The sequence below is a fragment of the Colius striatus genome, chromosome 1 (genome assembly GCF_028858725.1).
Source record: "Colius striatus isolate bColStr4 chromosome 1, bColStr4.1.hap1, whole genome shotgun sequence".
NCBI classification, from domain to species: Eukaryota; Metazoa; Chordata; class Aves; order Coliiformes; family Coliidae; genus Colius; species Colius striatus.
In genome coordinates, this window is record NC_084759.1 from 109,254,859 (window position 1) to 109,272,473 (window position 17,615).

The 17,615-nt window shown below is 51.2% G+C and overlaps 1 protein-coding gene across 1 annotated transcript; it reads right to left on the reverse strand.

The window, feature by feature from the left end:
• Nucleotides 1–372: 372 nt before the first annotated feature.
• Nucleotides 373–17,615, reverse strand: CD101 (CD101 molecule). Its single transcript, XM_062002858.1, has 9 exons — nucleotides 17,537–17,615; nucleotides 16,067–16,444; nucleotides 14,396–14,812; nucleotides 11,118–11,501; nucleotides 9,969–10,352; nucleotides 8,658–9,062; nucleotides 3,865–4,272; nucleotides 2,646–3,041; nucleotides 373–977 (listed from the first exon to the last, which is right to left on the reverse strand). The coding sequence occupies exons 1-9, from the start codon at nucleotides 17,589–17,591 to the stop codon at nucleotides 775–777; spliced, it is 3,030 nt and encodes a 1,009-aa protein (XP_061858842.1). The 5' UTR covers nucleotides 17,592–17,615; the 3' UTR covers nucleotides 373–774.

Here is a 17,615-nt window from a genome sequence, read left to right on the forward strand (position 1 = left end):
ACAGCAGGCTGGATGCTGTCTCATCTTACAGCAGGCTCAGCAAAGGAAATCTTTGTACACTCATCTCCAATAAGGCTTGGTGTCTACTTCTTCCTTTTGGGATTCAAGACTCCATGAGAGTCAACAGGATTTTGTTTTTGTGGACAGCTGTGAGATCCCTGCTATGGATTTTCTCAAGCCCTAGCCAGCCTTCTCCTATGACAGGTCTTGTGATGAAGACCCATTTCCTTTCAGAGAAGATGCTCTTTGGGCATAGCTGCTTTCAGAACAAGGGAACGACAGTATTTTAGAGCTTCCCCAGCAAATAGTGGGCAAAGACAAATGCAGTATCTTAAATGGGACACCAGTATCCCATTTCCTGCTCTGCCAGTGTTTTTTAGCCTGCACACCACATAGATTTTGTCAAGTCACATAAAATGAGTAGCAATTTGACACTTTAGTGTCACAGTAGAAAAAGAACTATTTTTCCCTTTGTACCTGTAGAGGAATAACAGCACTTCTATTCACAGTGGGAGATGCATACTGCTAGGGCCTCAAGTATATGAAGAGTGTGAAATGCATGGGTGCCTAACCTAAAAGACGGGAACACTTGCTAAACCTATGAAAACCCTATTTTCTTAGTAATTCAAAGCCACTTCATTCTGTTGAAAGTAAACATGCCATTTCAAAGATTCATTGCAAGAGCTACTACAAAACAATAAAGAGCCCCTCGGCAAGTTCTCCTCAGTTGTCCAGCTCTGCTTCTTCAAGTTACATCTGCCATTGATAGACCAGCTAAGTTTTCTTGACGGAGCCAGCCCCTTCCAGTTCCATCAGCTGGACTCCTGTGACATTGCCCCTCTTGCTTTTGCTTTTTCTGAATTGGAAGTACGAGCAGCAGACAGCAAGGGCCAGGAGAAGGATCAGAATCAGTGGTAAGTATAGGATGAAGTTCAGCAGTGGTGGGGATGAGCAAATCCTAGACAAAACAGTTGACTCTGGAGAAAAAAAAAAAAGAAAAGGAAGAAAAGTGAGCCCCAAGCTCATTTGAATTCCTCTGTCCTACTGTTTCTGTAGCTTATCTTCTTAGTGCTTTTCTCTCAGTCTTCAAAAGCTATCAATTTTTAAGAATTTATATAGGCTACCTGAGGAGAAGGAGGAGAAAAACAAGGCAATTCCCCCCAGTTTGTTGGTTTGGGAGGTCAGATAAGGCACTAGTATGTTCAGCTGAACCATTCCAATAGAAACAGCACAGCTCTTCAGCTAACCCATTCCAGACCAGGCTTAGTAAGGGGAAAAAAAACCAACCCCAAACACATACCCTTCACTCCCTGGGTCCCTGCCTGACACCAGTGACAGCAGGGTGAGGTAGAGGTCTGTCAGCCTGTCAAGACTGTCAGAGGCTGCACCACTGAACAAAGTGAGGCAAGAAGAAAGCAAAGAAAACCAGACCAAGGAGGTCTCTGTCTCCTCCATTCACCTGCCTCTCCTTGCTTCTGCCACTCTGCTGTCCTATTTTAGACATGCTCAGCTGCATGTCTCCATCCCTGTCCTCAGCAGCTCCTCCACTAAGGCAGAGGCTGTCTGGATGCTCTGTGGACTTCAAAATCCCATGCTAGCCAAAAAGTTCTCATTTGCAGCCTCTCCTATTTTACCGGAGGCTCCTTACATCTCCTTGTTAATCCTGGCCATCAAAGTCTCCTCCTTTGACACATGGCTTCAACACCACAGACTGACCTCAGATGCACCTGCCCTACCATGAATGGTCATGCCAGCTCCTTTGAGTCTGCTTTATCTATGTCAAACTTGTTCCTCAATTCTCCCCTTTACATAAGAGCCATGGGCAGATATTTTATGTGAGCTCCCCACAGCCATGTTGAGCAGGAGTGTTAGTTTGAAGTTGTCCTTGTGGTAATCCACACAGGTTGTGGGCTTGGTGTGGCCCTGGGGATGAACCAGCCCCAGCACTACTTCTGGCTCTGAACTGGCTTTTATCTCTCTACCTTGGAAGCTCTGCAAGTAGCAGGCACAAGGGAGGGCTCTGCAGGGTCCCCTGACCTCTTCCATGATGGTCAGGCATTGATAACTGCTGCAGAAGCAGTGCAGAACCCAGGTCTATCTTTGTACCAGCATGTATCCCAACCAGACAGAGGCTGTTTAGAGACCTCACTTGGAATGGGGCTTGCCAGAGAAATCACACCAAGATTTTTTTTCCCCAAAATAGTTACTGTTCTGGCTGCAATGGCACAAGGGAGAACAGGGGCTTGTGCCCATGGCCACAAGTCACAAAGCCCTACAGATACAAGCATATGCAACGTTACCCTCCAGACCATGTGTGTCCCAGTCAGAGCTCATCTGACCACCACTTCCTAAGTTTACAAAGTCAATCACCCAGGTTTCAGCCCTGACAGATCAACGGGACTAGGATCTCATTGCCTCCCCCACTGCGAGTCCCTGGAAAGGCTTCCCTCCCTCCCTCAGCTTCCAACAAAACTCAAGCTGTCTCACCGGCACTGTTCCCCTCTACAATCCCTCAGCAAGTCCTCCTGGCATCCTCATGATTGCAGCCACCATTGCCAGCTGAGAGCTGCCATTATCCCCCACACATCTCCCAGCACGACTAAGAGGGAAGCAGTGAGCAGCTGCTTGCCCACAGGCAGCATTACCTGGTGGTATGGTGGTGAGCTGGGTGTACTCCGAGCGTGCCAAGGCTTGCAAGGCCCAGTCCTTGCCCTGGCTCTGCCACTGCCACTCCTGCACCTGGCAGCGATAGGCCCCGGCATCGCCCTCCTCCACACTGCGCAGTGTGAGGCTGAAGTCGCCAGCACTGAGGCGGCGGAGTTGCAGCCTCCTCATCAGGTTTTCATGGGGGTACTCGACAGCACCGTCGCGGTGGAGGGTGATCAGGGGCCTGTCCTGGCTGCTCTCCTCCCCTCGAAACCAGGTGGCTGAGAAGTATGCGGCGGGCAGGCGGGCACCCTGCAGTAGGCACTGCAGCGTCACCTCCTCACCCTCCCTCACCACAACGCTGCCGTTGGTTTTCTCCAGCTGCAGTTCACGCTCTGGGGAAGGATGCAAGCAGGAGGAGACATTATGGTGTTGCATTGTCATAGAAATGTCCCTCCCTGTGCCCACAGGCGGATGGAAATCTTCTGGAATGAAGCACAGGGAATCGGGGTAGCCCCTTGCAAGAGCCTCTGCAGGATGGACACAGGCCCCTTGCACCCATGACTCATTCTCCCTTGGGTGTTTTCTCCCCTATTCATCTCTGTCCCATGTTCACAACCCTCCACTGTAACACTTACCACCCCCTTTAAATCAGTGATAACACACCCTTTGGACAAAAAGCTAATTTAGGGCTGCAATCCATAAGCTATGTGAGGCTGAAAGAGAGAACTAAGCCAAGGACATCCACTGTGCACGCCAGCAGGGCAGTGCCCAGGGTGGGAGCAGATGAGCCTTCAGCCTTGTTCTCAGCAGCAACATGCTGCAGGGTGAGGAAGACCAAATATCTTGCTTCAGGATGCTCAAGAATACCAGGAAAGGGCTGCTTCTCTTTTAGCAGCACCGTACAACCAACCAAGAGCACCATGTGTTGAAGGGAAGAGGAAATGCCTTCATTCACTGTCTTATGAATCATTAGATATCATCTGCCAGTGGCAAAAATACCAGCTTGTTTGGTTTGGGAGGATGTGGTAAATCCTCCTAATTCCCTATTTCCCTTTGAGAGGCACTGACACTTGCATCCCGAAGTCTCAGATCCAACGCAGGAGCCACTGCTTTTCCTAAGCCTTACCAGCTTAGGAGAGGCCTCACAGAGGGCCTGGTGTAAATTAATCCACCCTGCTCCAGCAGCACCTGTACAAGAGATAAACACCTGCTCACCTGGGAGTTTGAACTCCAGTGTGGTCCTTCCTGATGTTTCCTCTCCAAGTTTGTACCAGCCATCCACCAGCCAGAGCCATTCCTCTACCACACAGTAGTACTTGCCCTGGTCCCTGGGGTTTGCAGAGAGCACCCGCAGCCAGAAAACATTGCTGGACACCCTCTGACTCAGGAACCGGGACTTTTGTGTAGGAGAGCTAAATTCAGCCCCATATTCCAGTATGCTGCTGTAGTTGGTCCTTAGGATTTGCAGGGGAGTTACATCTGCTGGAGGAGGACGTAGGAGGTACCAGGTAATGGCAAACTGAGAATTATTTGGGGCAAACAGGATCTGGCATTCAATGGCTGTGTCAGCACCACCAGCAATCTCCACAGAGCTCTCTTTCGTAGCTACCCGAAGCTTACTTTCTAAAACAGAGAAACAAAAGAATCATCAATACAGGGATGTGGCAAGGAGAGGAATTAGGCTGGCCTGTGCTCAGGGGACACAGGCCCACTAGGGGAAGCTGGAGCAGAGTGTGTGGGGGAAGGAAGGAAAGGGCAAATCCACACACTCTTATTTGTACTGTGGTGGGGAATTATTGGGTGCTAACTGGGCGGGGAGTAGTGGAGAAGGCGTCTTGGGGGCCATAGGGCAGGAACAGGGTGAGGATGGAGGCAACCAGCAGATAGGAGCTTGGAGGCAAAGCCTCTGTCTGAAGAACGTGTCTGTCTACCACTTCATCCATCAGCAGGCTGACACATAGTCAACAAAACCAGCCCACATCTTTGGAGGCTGTAAATGAGAGTCTTTTATCTCAGAGAGACTACAGAGCCAGGATGGGTTTCACTAACAGTCACCATCTCAGGTATTTGCTGTGGTTATCACACAACACAGTCCCGAACAGCCACTGTGATCATTCAATTGTACATGGCTGCTCCTGTACAATGGCCTGTGCTCCTCTTGATTTGATGTCCTCCCCCTGCTTCATCCCACACTTCACCTGTTGCTAGCATTTTTCCTTCTCCTCCAGCAGGGGAAATCCTGCAAACCAGTGTCTTTGAAAGGCCTCCAGCCACCTGCGTTTCCCCTCGGCCCTCCCCTCCACGCTGAGATATCATCTCTGTCAGATAGGGCCAGCAGTCAAGTGGAAGAGTACACACCTGTGAGTGGCCAGAAATTACTCAACACAAGCCACCATCAGCCTTTTAAGGGTCTGTAGGTTGAGCTTCCATTCTCAGCATTTTCCTTGAGAATGAGCTGAACAGTGGGACACCCTGTGCTGCGGAAGCTGGGGGCAACCAAACTCCCTTAAGCTCAGCCCCTGGGTGCTGGCTTGGGGCTGGGCTGCAGGGAACACGCTGTGATACCCCCACAGAGTGTCTCAGCACAGTGCTCTCCTTTGTGGCACCTCCCTGAGGGATGCGATGGCAGCTGCTTATAGAGAGGGCCTGGGAACTAGGAGGGAGCTGCAGGTTCTCCTGCAAGGGCTGATGGGGAATAGGGACACCACAGGAAAATCCCATGAATTTCCTTGTCTTTCAAGCATTTCTTCTCAAAACTCAAGCAATCCACTTCAGAGACTATCACTGTGTCTCTTGAGTCCAGTCCATGAAAGATACTCCAATTGATGGCTTAACACCCCTATGCGTTGCCTCTGCCTCCATCTCAAATTTGCCAACAAAATCTCCCTGCTCACATCCACTTCTGCTTATACCCTAGTGCTTTTCTTCCCCCTTCTCTCCACATTGCAGACACTTTTTCACAAACAGATTGACAGTTTCCTTCACAGTGGGACTTGCACAAGCCCCAGTATCTGTTTACTGCCTCACGTCAGTGGTGAGAATTTCAGCAGCGACATTCACCAGGAGGTCTGGGAGCTGGTCACTCCCAAGGGGTCAACAAAGTGCTGACCTGCATTTCACAATGGACATGCCGTGAAGAAACAGGAAAGGGCAAGAAGGAGAGGAGAAGAGAAAGCAATCACCCTAATTAGGAAGCTGTGTAAATTCATCAGATCCACACATGCAGAGGTTGGGCAGACTTGAGTGCCCTTCAGAACCAGATGCAAGTTGATGTCTTCCAACTTGAGCACTTACAAACACACCCAGCCCAGAGCCAGCTCTAATGCAGCACAAAGGTTCACAGAGGTGCACTGGAGATATTCAAAAGCCATCGAGATGGTCCAGGGCAACCTGCTCTAGGATAGGCCTGCTTGAGCAGGCGACGTGGGAGACTTTTACTCCCATTTCAAAGGCCACAGGAGAGGAGCAGGCAGAACAAGGAAAGGTGGTGGACACTGTAGACAGCCTTCCCATGTCGGCCACATGGATGTGCCTTCAGCAGTTGCAGCTGCAAGCGGAGAGGATGCCAGCAGAGTAGCTCTGCACCTCTCCCAGTAAAACAGAGCTTCAGAACAGCTATCTATGGGGCCACACTGGACCGAAATGTGTACCACTCTTCCAGTAAGTGCATCCCAGAAGTGCTGCTGTGATCGGGGGCAGGTGGGTAAAGCTCAGGACCTTTCCCCAAACCCAGAAAGGCTGACAGTAGACAGCAAACTGCTCAGGGAGGCCTCCTGCTTGAGTATGGCCTGGCTTGACATCTGCCATGACACAAAATACTCCAGAAAAGCAAAAGCTACTACAGCTCAGAGAGGAGCCACAGAAACCATGACTGTGAGCATTTGGTTTTGATAAGAAAAAACGTTGTTACGCTCTCAGAAAGTTCACTTCAAGAGGAAGCGGCTGGAAAGCTGCTTTGTTTCAGCTCCAGATCTCTCGCTACCACTAAAGATCAATTACTGAAAAGAGCAGAGCAGCTGCCTGCCTTTTCCTTTGGCATTGAAAGACATGGTTCTATTTTCCCTTTCATTTTCAATTTCATTCACCAGGCCGAGGAGCCTCTCACTGCAAACACCCTGCCTGCTGATGTGGCTCTTTCTGCCTGGCCCAGAAGGGCATGGTTGTGCCAAGAGGTTGATGGGAGTATCCCTGATAGACTTTAGCAGCATCTGCCTGCCAAGGGCACTAATTATGGGACTGCACCAAGAGTCAGATGCCTAACTACCTAAGAAGTCAGAAATGGAAAAGACTCGTTCTCCTTCATCTCCTGTCACAACCTTTCACGCATGTCCCTCTTGTCTGAAGCTACAGGCCAGATAGTGCATGTCAACTCCTAAAGCACCGATTGACACAGTGTGGTAAACAAAATACCAAAGCAAAAGTGAAGAACTCCAGTGTCTCTGCAGGCTACAGCAGTAAGATTTTATATGTGTAGAAATAGGCTGGCGATTTTCATGATTTGCAGCTTCATTTTCAGTAGCTTCACCTCTTCTCATGGCTGCTAGAGCCAGCTTCCTTCCCAGACTTGCTCTACCTTCCCAAATATCCTTTGCTGGCTCATGCTGCCTTTCTGAGAGAGACTGCACTAAAGCCAGTAACCACCTTCCACTGAGCATCGCCCCCTCCCAGTTCCCACCATCTTTACAGCAGTATAGCATCTAGTAGCAGTTGCCATATGTTAGGAGCCAAACATCACAATATCTTGCTGCTCTGCTGCTACTGTCTCCTCTATGTAGATACTCTGTAATTACACCTGCTCATCGTGAGGCCTGTTACGCAACTAACATACGCTCGTAGACTCTGCCTGTTGTCTCCCGTACCTCAGCACGAGCCTGCAGATCCCCTGCCCCTGGCTGTAGGTCAGGTATAGCACAGAGCACTCCAGCACTCAGCCCTACAGGGGTGAGGAAAGAACAGCAGTGGAGCAGAGAGGGAGAGCACCATGGAAACAAACCCTGAACAGAGAAGGAAACGCATCAGCTTACGCTACAGCAAACCCATCAGTTAAAAAAAAACATGGAAAACACATAATTTCAGTTCACTGGGTTGTGATCCTGAAAATCCAAGGATTAGAGGAAGGAGCACTTAATGTGTGGAAAAGAGAGCAAGAACACTCCTTTGCTGGCAGAACAGACACAGGGGATAAAAAAAACCCCATCACACACATTCTCACTCCTGCCTCCACAGGTTCAGGGGTTTTGGCTGAGATGATTCCTTCAATTCCTCCAGCAGCCTCAGCTCCAAGCAAGGCCAGCTGACACCCTGCTGCAACCAGGGCTGGTAGGGAGGAGGCCCATGGTGAGATGGCTGGGGCCTACAGTGCCTTCTGAACAACTCTTCCACGAGAGGACAAGTCAGGCACAGTGGCTGCATGGAATCTGCCTGCAGAGAGAGAACCTTGGGCAGGGCCCCCAACTGCGCAGCCCAGTATGCTCAGGACGAGATACCTCCTCTCTCAGAGCCCCTCAAACCTTGCAGCTCAGTGCTGGCTCTCAGCCCAACAGCATTTTCTCAGCACACCTTGAATACACTGAGGGAAGCTCACAGGGACACAGACATGTCCCACAGCAGCTTTGGAGGCCATGCTCTCTCCACCACCCTCCAGCCCTGCAGAAGCCTGGACCATGGGAAGCACCTCGTACTCCCAGCATTCGGATGAGTTCTTTTGGGGAAAATACTTCTCTCCAGAAACTAGGCTTAAAATCCTAGTGGCAAGGCCAATCCCTATAGGCTTGGCATAGTATGCAAACAAATAGATATTGCCACTTCCCAACACTAAATTTGTCTTCAAGAGGGTTGTCAAGAGCTGTGAGTACAGAGAAAGAAACAAGACAGGTTTCACCGTCTCAGGAGGTGACCCCACTGGAGACACCCCAGCCATCAGCGGCCTTGGCTGCCCCTGGCCACATTTGATGAAGAGTTGCAGGAGGAGAGACTTCTGCAGATGAAGGGCCCGTGGCAATGCTTACCTGGCAGTACCACCTTTATCCCCACAGCATTGGACTTGGCAACAGCAGCTGGCTGCCCCAGGGGCAGGGTGTTCCTTCTCCAGACCTCCACCTCACACTGGTATTTCCCCTCGTGGGCAGCCGCAGCATTGTGGATGTGCAGCCTGAAGGAGGTGTCGGCCTTTGACAGCTGGGCTTTCCCCTGGAAGTGTGGCTGCATTGCTCCCCAGGCCACTGTGCCGCTGGGAGAGACCCGGACTAGCTCGGTGTAGTGGCCAGTGGCTGGGCTGGGCTGGAAGACCCACCTCACTGACACTGGCACCTCCTCGAGGGTGTAGCCAGCGCTCACTTGGCAGATGAGTTCAAGACTCTGCCCGTATCTGATGGTGGCAGTTCGGCTTCTCAGTGTGGCATGCAGGCCAAGACCTGCTCGGGAGGAAAGAGCTCTTGGCATCTAGGACAGAAATCCTGTCCCGTGTCACCACCCTCCCCATGCAGCACTGTTCCCACTGCCCCAGGCACCGCAGCCCCACTGCTCCTCTGTTGGGTCCACTCTGTCCCAAGTTGCACTGTGCTCTTCCAACTCCACACAGAACTTCCCCTGCTTCTCCCACTCCCAGTCCCATGGGCAACCCTGAGTACCTTCCTCTTCCAGGGCCACCAGTCCAGCCCTGTGTCAGTGGGCTGGGGATCCTCTGCTGCTGCCCTGTTTGCTACTTCTTTCAACCATCTTCAAAGCCTAACAACTCCTGTGGTCCAGTGGTCTCAGACACCCAGCCCAACAATAAGAAAGGGAAAACACCCTAAATCACAACCAAAAGGCACACATTCCAGAAATCAAAGGAGGAAACAGTGTGGGTGTTGTATACTGAGAAGGTTAAGGGCTCTGTGCTCAGACAGGAGGGCAGGAGAAGTGATCAACTGCCAGCACCAGGAGTGTTTCTCTGACAAAGGCCACCATAAAACTCACTAAGGGCTTTTGTTGAGCTTAATTACTGTGAGTAATTATGCTGCTAGAACACATATTTGGTATTTAAAGTTAAGGAGATAGAAAGACCTGCTGAGCAAACCGCTTTTCAAGTCCCTGGGCATTTTAGCTGTTGTGTCTCTCCCAAAACATCTAATAGAGGACTCAAGCACTCTGCTAGAAATGGGGAAACCCGAAGTGTTCCAGGGCCAAGTGATCAGCCCCATGTCACCCTGCAGCATTAGCGAAGCTCAAGGCACAGCAGACCTCTGTCCCACTCACAGGCATCCACCCACTTCTCCAGTCTTGCCTCCAGCATGTCCAGTTTTGAAAGCCCAGGAACAGGGCTGGGTGGCCCAACTCACCCATGGAGCTGACTGTGACGGCCGTCTCCCCCTCCTCTGTCCAGCTCTGGCCTCGAGACCACTCCGTGGCTTTGCATCCATAGCGCCCGCCATCGCTTTCATCCAAGGTGTTGGGGATGACCAGAGTGTAAGCACCGGAACTTGCTTTCTCCAGCCGGAGGCTCCCCCGTGTCCTGCTGTCCTGGTAGGTGCTGCCCAGGCTCAGGGTGCCATCCCTCTCCATGGTGGCCACCAACACCCAGGGATCCGCGTGCTGCGGTGGCAGATGCCACCACTGCACGGACACTGGGCTGGTTGCTCCTGCCACCTGGCAAAGGAGGACCAGGGTGTCTCCTGCCACGACTTGTGGTGTGCTGGTGGACACGGACAGGCGCAAACGGCTCTCTGCAAACGACATTTGCTGCGTGGGAGTAACTCCTCGGGGGAATTCAGAGAGACTGTAGCATTAAATGGAGAGACTAGAGAAATCTTGACACTGGAAAAGGAAAGGAATTGTCTGAAATTTTCAACCAGCCTTTTCTAATAAGTTTGGAAAGGACTTCGTGGGTTGGTTTGTTGTTTGGTTTGGAGTTTTTTTTCCTTTGTTAATGTCTTTCTTGGGACACGGATACATAAAGAAGTACTTAAGAAACAGAGACCCAACAGAAAGCTCCAGCTACATCAGAATAGTCATTGTCTAGCTATAACAAGGAAACCGAGAGTCTTTCACACACCTTTCATAGAGTGGTTTCTCACAAGTCATATCTCCAAAACAGAGAGAGCAACTTGATGGAAATGGCAACGTGACCCCATCCAGAAGTACCTGTTCTGCTGGGTCATCCTGTGATCTTCAGCAGCAGCAACTGGCATTGCTCACAATTTTCTGTACTAAAGACATAGGAGGACCTGGTCTCCCTAGAACTCTACCTATTTGCCCCCAAAAATACTGGAAAGAGACCAAGCTAAAGGGACTGGTGTGTCTGTCATGAAAATGTTTGCAAGAGCAAGTGCTTTCCTCATTAATACCTACCAAGATTTATGGCACATAGCACTCCTGCTGCAAACAGCAGGTGTGTTGCCCCTGACAAAATGAGGCCAGACTTGAAGCATTCCCTAGTCAGGGATCACTGCAGGCCTTACGTACAAGAGTAACCATTACAATTTACTAACCTATTGGCTTCACGTTGACTTGGATGCCTGATGACAGATTGGTTTGGATGCTGTGAAAGTGCTCAGCAGTCTTCATCTCCGAAACAGAGCAGTGATATGTACCGTTGTCCTTCAGCCCCACCTTATAGATGATGAGGATGTAAACTGTGTTGCTTTGCTTGAATGCTCGGAGCTGCCCCAACTTGGCTCTCTCCTCATATTCTTCCTTCCAAATCAATACCCCATGAGGGTCAACTCTGGCCACTTCCACACCATTGAGGAGCCAAAGCACTTGGAATTGCCTGCTGCTGGTCTTCTGGGATCCCACCATGCAATTTAGCTGCAAGGTATCCCCTTCAGAAAGGGAGTTTTCAGCAGCAGCGATATTCACTGAGAGGTCTCTGCCTGTGGACAATCAAAAGCAAAGAGGGTGCTAGGTGCCCCTGCCCACACTTCCCTCCCACCTGCCAGCACTGATGGCCATGCAGAGGGAAACAGGAGGGAATTCTCTACTGAAACACTTTTCTTTCATTAGAAAAGTGATCAGGATGGAAAATATCGCCCATGAGGGGCTGGTTGTCAGCTCCAGGCACTAACTAGCCATTGCAAGTGGAAGAAGCACTAGAAGCCCAAGAAGCCAAGCTCCCCTCTTTGGAGCAGTTAACTCCCTCAGAGCAGAGCACCCACCATCTCCGTGCATGCCTCAAACTACAGCCACCCCTCATGCAGCTCAGGCATCTGAACTGAGGGCTGACCTAACCAAGAGGCACTGGCTCTTGTGGGTAGCTGCTCTGTGTTTTCTCCTGGACCCATTCTGTTTCATGTAACAAATATCTTACATAAGAAAGGGGCACAAAGAGGCTTTAACACTCAGTGATGTTTTTAACTCTGCTGTTTGTGATGAGAATGTGCATGGAAGGTCAGCACGCAAGCTGCTTGTCTGATTCTGATACTGCTCTTCCCATATATTGCAGCTCCCATATATATTCCCATATATTCCCATATATATTGCAGCTCTCGCTGGCTGCTGCAGGATGTGGACAAGAGACACTGTCCAAGTTAGAGAGGTTTTGGGTTAGTCCCTACAAAAAGCAGAAATCTGAAGGCTTGTCACAGAATAGGGAAGTTGGTGGGAAGCAAAGAGGAGGTGGAGGTCATCTCCTAGTCCCTGTCCTGCCCCCCATGCTGACTAACAGCAGGTGATGAGCAAAGAGGGCAGCGACAGAGGGCAAACAAAGTTCTCTTCCCTTGGTAGACCTTCTTGTGCAGTCAGCCCCATCAGAGATAAGGATCCTGTCTCTGGGTCCTATGATACGATTTGTCTCCCTTGCAAGGCATTTCAAAACCCCTTCTACTAATGCCCCCTTGTTCCTGGCATTGGCCTGGCTGGAGAGTGGCTGCAGGCAGAGACCCACAGCTGCAGGCCACAGAACCCTGCACTGTGACCCCAACACAGCAGTGGCATGGCCAAAACCCAGGAGGCAGGGCTGAGCCCTGACTCCCTGCAGAGGCAGCCTGGTTCACATCACTCCTTCTCCTTGGATCACTGTGGAGCCCCCTGTGTCTAACAACAAGGGCAAGGCTACGTGCTGTGGTTTGGAAGTAAAACAGAGCAGCTCCCAGAATGCCACTGGAAGGGCTCAAATAATTTATTGAAAGCAGAGTACTACCCTGTGAATTTAAACACTGGTCCATAAACAGTTTGTGAATAGCCGCTGCAGATATGTTTGGCATGCCCAAATATTTGCTAGAGAGTTTATAGAAAGGGCTGGAGCAGACAGCCACTGAGCCCTGCAGCCTAGAGTCTCCCACAGGGTGCTGGAAGGAGACCCTGTCCCTGCAGCTGTGATGTGCTGGAGGGCTCCTGTGCCTGCCACCATTTTCCCCAACAAAAACAGCGGCTCTAATACAATTGTCACATTGTCCTCTTACCACCATTGTGTCCCTTCCACTTGTAAGAGCTACCACAGTGCAAGTGTTAAACCCTCACAAGATTTTCCTATTTCTAAATGAAACAGGGTGCTTGGTCCTTACCTATCTGTTACTTTGGTTTCCTGTTCTGACTAAGCACTCTCCATGAGACACTTTTCCCCTCACCACTCTGGCTCTGCAGCCTCCTCCATCTGCCCCAAAGTATGAGAGATGGGGATGCTGTACACCACCTCTCCAGGCATCATTTCTTTGAGAGACTTGCTCCCATTTTTTGCATTCTACTGCCTCCATGAAAGGGCATCAGCTAGACACAGCCTTGCCTGGGCTCCTTTGATTTGAAACATGATTTTCCCTTTCTCTAGGGACAGCTACTTGCATATAGCTGGAGGAAGAGCAGGGTGAGGTACAGCAGCCTGGAAGGGACTTCAAGCAGAAGAGCCAGCAGGCAGGGTGCTCAGAGGACTTACAGCAAATATATGGTCCTGTAACCGCCTTAGGGCAGTGGATTTTCCAACTGGCCCTAAGTGAGGCGATGCAGAGCTTGCAGATGCCAGGACCCACAGGAAGCTGCTGGGCAGAGAGAACAAGAGGTGCCTGTCAGGGTCAGAGTAGAGTGGGGCTTGATGAGCAGCACAGGCAAGGGGACAGTTGTCAAACTTTCCTATTTTAATCTATCTCACACATAGCAGCGGGTCTAAAGTCTCCTCTTCCTAAATACCTGATACTTTGTTTTCCTATAGCAAAAGCCAGGAGCTTGGCATACCTGAGCACAGTCTGACACACGGTCCCATTAACACCCTATATGGACTACTAGGAGACACAGACATGGATTGAAAACCAGCAACATCAGTTGCTTTGGAGGTCAGCAGACTCATGACAGCACAGACAGACAAGCACCTCCAGCAGACACCGAAGCCATGCAGCACATGCATATTCCCACGTCCCTCAGTGATGAAGGCAGCACGACAGGCAGCTAACTATTGTGTACTTCCCTTTTTGAGGCTGTGAGACCCTCGAGGCAGTCTAACAATGCAGTTTTCCCGCACACTAGAGCATAATGCTGCCTAGGAGCCAGTCTGCTGCAGGCACACATTGCTCTCTCTGCTAACACGCATGGGCCCACAAGGTTGAATCAGATTGAGTTGTGTGAACCTCCAAAAGCGAGAGGCACCAAGAACTCCTGAAACAGGGGCTGTCACAGCCCTGAGCCTTGCCCGTCCCCCTCAGTTTCTGGCAGAGGCCATTGGACCCACTGGTGGGTCCCTAGGCTGTGGTAGAGGCAGGCAAAGGCCACTGAAGGCTGCTTCTATAAAGCTTTGAACACACAAAGGAGTCAGAGCCAATATGTGAGTTTGCAAGGAGCTTACCCTGGCTTATGATTGCCAGTGATGTCCTCCCTGTTTGCTTGCGGGAGATGTCCTTCCACGTCTCATCAGGATCCTCAATCCACTCGGCTGCCTCGCAGTACAGCTGCCCCTGGTCAGATGACTCCACTTGCTCGATGGAGAGCCTGTATGTGGTGTTCCCAACCTTGTTCAACCGCACACTCCCTGCCAGGAATCTCTGCACGTAAGAGGGTCCTGGCCTCAAGACAAAGTCCTTGGAGAGGGTGAGGATCTCCTTGGTGTGGTGTTCTCCTGTTCCCTGAAGAAGGTACCAGCCAACAGAGAGATGTGTGTGCTGGGCGGTGGACTTGGACACCTCGCAGGTGAGCTCCACTGTCTCCCCTTCGGTGCGGGTAAGGACCTGGGGCACCATGGAAGCCGAGAGTGTGTCTGCAATCACTGAGCACAGGGTAGAAACAGAGAGCAGCTGGTCATAGGAAAAATCACCTCTTGGCCTCAACAGGCAACCTACTGGCCACTACAAAACTGTGGCCAAACCCTAAGGGATTTGACGGCATAGGAGAAATATCTGGTGTGAAGTGGTTAAAATTTTGGCAGGGAAGAAAGCACAGTGAATAACTCTGCGCTCAAACTACAGGCAGTATTAGTTAGGCAAGTCTAAGGAGATTAATATTCACTGGAGGGCTACAAAGATGATGAGGGGACTGGAGAATTTCTGACAAGAAAAGTTGCAAGACCTGGGGACATTTAGCTTGGAGAAGAGTAGACTGAGAGGGGATCTTACCAATGCTTATAAATACCTAAAGGGCAGTTGGCAAGAGGATGGGAAGAGTCTTTTTCTCTGTAGCATCCAGTGACAGGACAAGGGGTAAAGGGGACAAGCTGGAACACAGAAGTTCCACTTGAATACGGGGAGAAATTTCTTTCCTGTGAGGGTGAGGGAGCCCTGGTACAGGCTGTCCAGGAAGGGTGTGGAGTTTCCTTCTTTGGAGGTTTTCAGAACCCACCTGAATGTATTCCTATGTGACCTGATCTGCGTTAACCTGCTTTAGCAGGGAGGCTGGACTAAATGATCTCTAGAGGTCCCTTTCAACCCCTATCATTCTGCAGTTCTGTGACCCTCACAATTTCAAGTGCAGGCTGGTACAACGTTAGGACAGAGGAAACAGAGATGAATACCAAGTGGAAGTACTATACCACCACATAGACTAGGAGGGCTCCCAGCAGTCTTTACCTTTGCCTCTCTACCCTGTTGCCCGCCCTCTCTCAGAGCTGTGCAGGAACTCTTACCTCCCTCCTTCTTTGGGTATCCACACCCTGACCTGAGAGAACACCAAGAGTCAACACACAGGATGGCAGGAGTTTTCAGGCTCTAAGTGCTTAACTGAGAAATGCTGTGGCTGCATCAGAGAGCTGAAATTAAAGGCATGCGATGGGACATGAGAGGATATCTCTCTCTTCTTTTGCCCTTTCTGGGAAGTAACAGCCAGAGCAGCTCACCATTGGATACATGGATAAATCCTACCTTGGCCACCCAGGGGTAGGATAGCAACCCCACAGTGGAGAGAGAAGGAAAATTTGTGTCCACCAGTCCCATTAACCATCCCTTTTCCCAGCTGCCAGACACAAGCACTTCTGCCCGGTGCAAAGGTGGGCACCTGGCAGGGCACAGGGCTCTCCTTTGGGACTCACCTGAGAGGTTTGTCTTGGCGCTGTAACTCCCAAAGTACCTCTCGTCGGTGTTGGGTGTGTGGCACTCGTACTCGCCAGCGTCCCGGTCCTGCAGCTCGGTGATGTGCAGCAGGACGGCGTCCCCCTGCACCCGCTCCACGTAGATGCCCCGGCCGTGCACGCGCTGCGTGTAGATGGCGTAGGGGAAGGAGGGGTCCACGGTGCTGACGATCTGCACCTCCCGCTCAGGGGCCGTGGGCAGGTAGATGGACCACTGGAAGTTCTGCTCCGACGGGCCCTGGTAGCCGCTCACCTTGCACCACAGAGTGACATGGGAGCCCCTCACGCGATAGAGAGGCCCCTTCTGCACAGTCACGACACGCTGGCCAGTGCTCATACCTGCTGGCAAACAGTCAGCACAAGCAGTGTTTGCAGGGGCATATGCAACCTGAAGGCTGCATACCCAACATGGCAGTGAGTCTGGGCTTTGTACCCCTTGCAATTTTGAGAAAAAGTCCTGTAACAACAGGCCTCCAAACTTTCTTGTCTCCTAGAACACTGGGGGCCACACAACAGAGACCAGAGCATCACAGCCAGGTAGCTGTCAAGTCTGTTCATGACCGGTGAGCATCTCTCAGACAGCTGTTCAGAGGGAGCAGCAACCAGGCTGAGATCACTGAAGGCATGTTAAAATTGAGAAGCTCAAGCACCGAGGTCCTGAACAAACTGGGGAGGGAAAGGGAGAAGGCTCCAGAGCTGACCCCTAGCCAGAGAACGAGATGCTATGTAGAGCCAAGTGATGTGGGCCAGTGGAAGGAACCAGCAGGCTATGTGCTGCAGAGGTGCTGCATGAACAGGTATCAGAGAGGATAATGGAGAGAGGGTCAGCAAGGGCTCCCTCTGAAGGCAGCAAAGCACTGAAAAGCATTCAAGGGCTCCCTCCACTTCTGCATGCAGAGGGTTTGGGAAGGTGGTGGCTGCTCACACATCCTCCTTTCCTGCAGAGCTCCCAGTGGTGAAACTCACTCTATTCTGGTGTCCAGCACACACACACTAAGCAAAATGCCCACAGGATGTGGGAACTGAGTCAAAGACCAGCCTCAGATTCTAGGCCAGAGAGCTGGTGGCAGTACAGCCTGAGAAATACTCAGAAACACTTTCCCCAAGGGAACAAAGTGAGGTAATCCCCACTGCACCTCCAGCAGCCACACAACAGCGATGTGCACATCCCGTCACCAAACCCCTGCCAGGGTCTGGGCTATTGCTTTGGAGAGAAACCACAGTGCCAAAATGAGAAGATGGCATTGCACCCCTTCCCATGGGCACTGGGCCAGAACAGTGCTAGCCACAGTGGCGCAGTCCTGGCCCCCAACCCCAGCAAGGTACCCTGCTGAGCCACCCTCCTGCAGAGGTCCCGTCTGCACCAAGGGAGTGCTCACTTCCCCCTTGCCTGCCCCAGGAAAGCTCCCATCACCAAGGCAGGGTACTCACCCAGGAAGAGGAGGAGGAGGAGGAAGGCAGCCATCAGGCACCATGCCAGCCCCATGAGAAGCAGCTCTGCTTGGGTCCT

Excerpts from the sequence above, each read along its gene's own strand:
- CD101 (XM_062002858.1), bottom strand. The coding sequence starts at position 17,591 with ATGGGGCTGGCATGGTGCCTGATGGCTGCCTTCCTCCTCCTCCTCCTC. Across the intron at positions 14,813-16,066 it reads CGCCAAGACAAACCTCTCAG|TGATTGCAGACACACTCTCG; the intron begins GTGAGTCCCAAA and ends CCCTGTGCTCAG. Across the intron at positions 10,353-11,117 it reads AGTCAACGTGAAGCCAATAG|AGAGCCGTTTGCGCCTGTCC; the intron begins GTTAGTAAATTG and ends TGTCGTTTGCAG.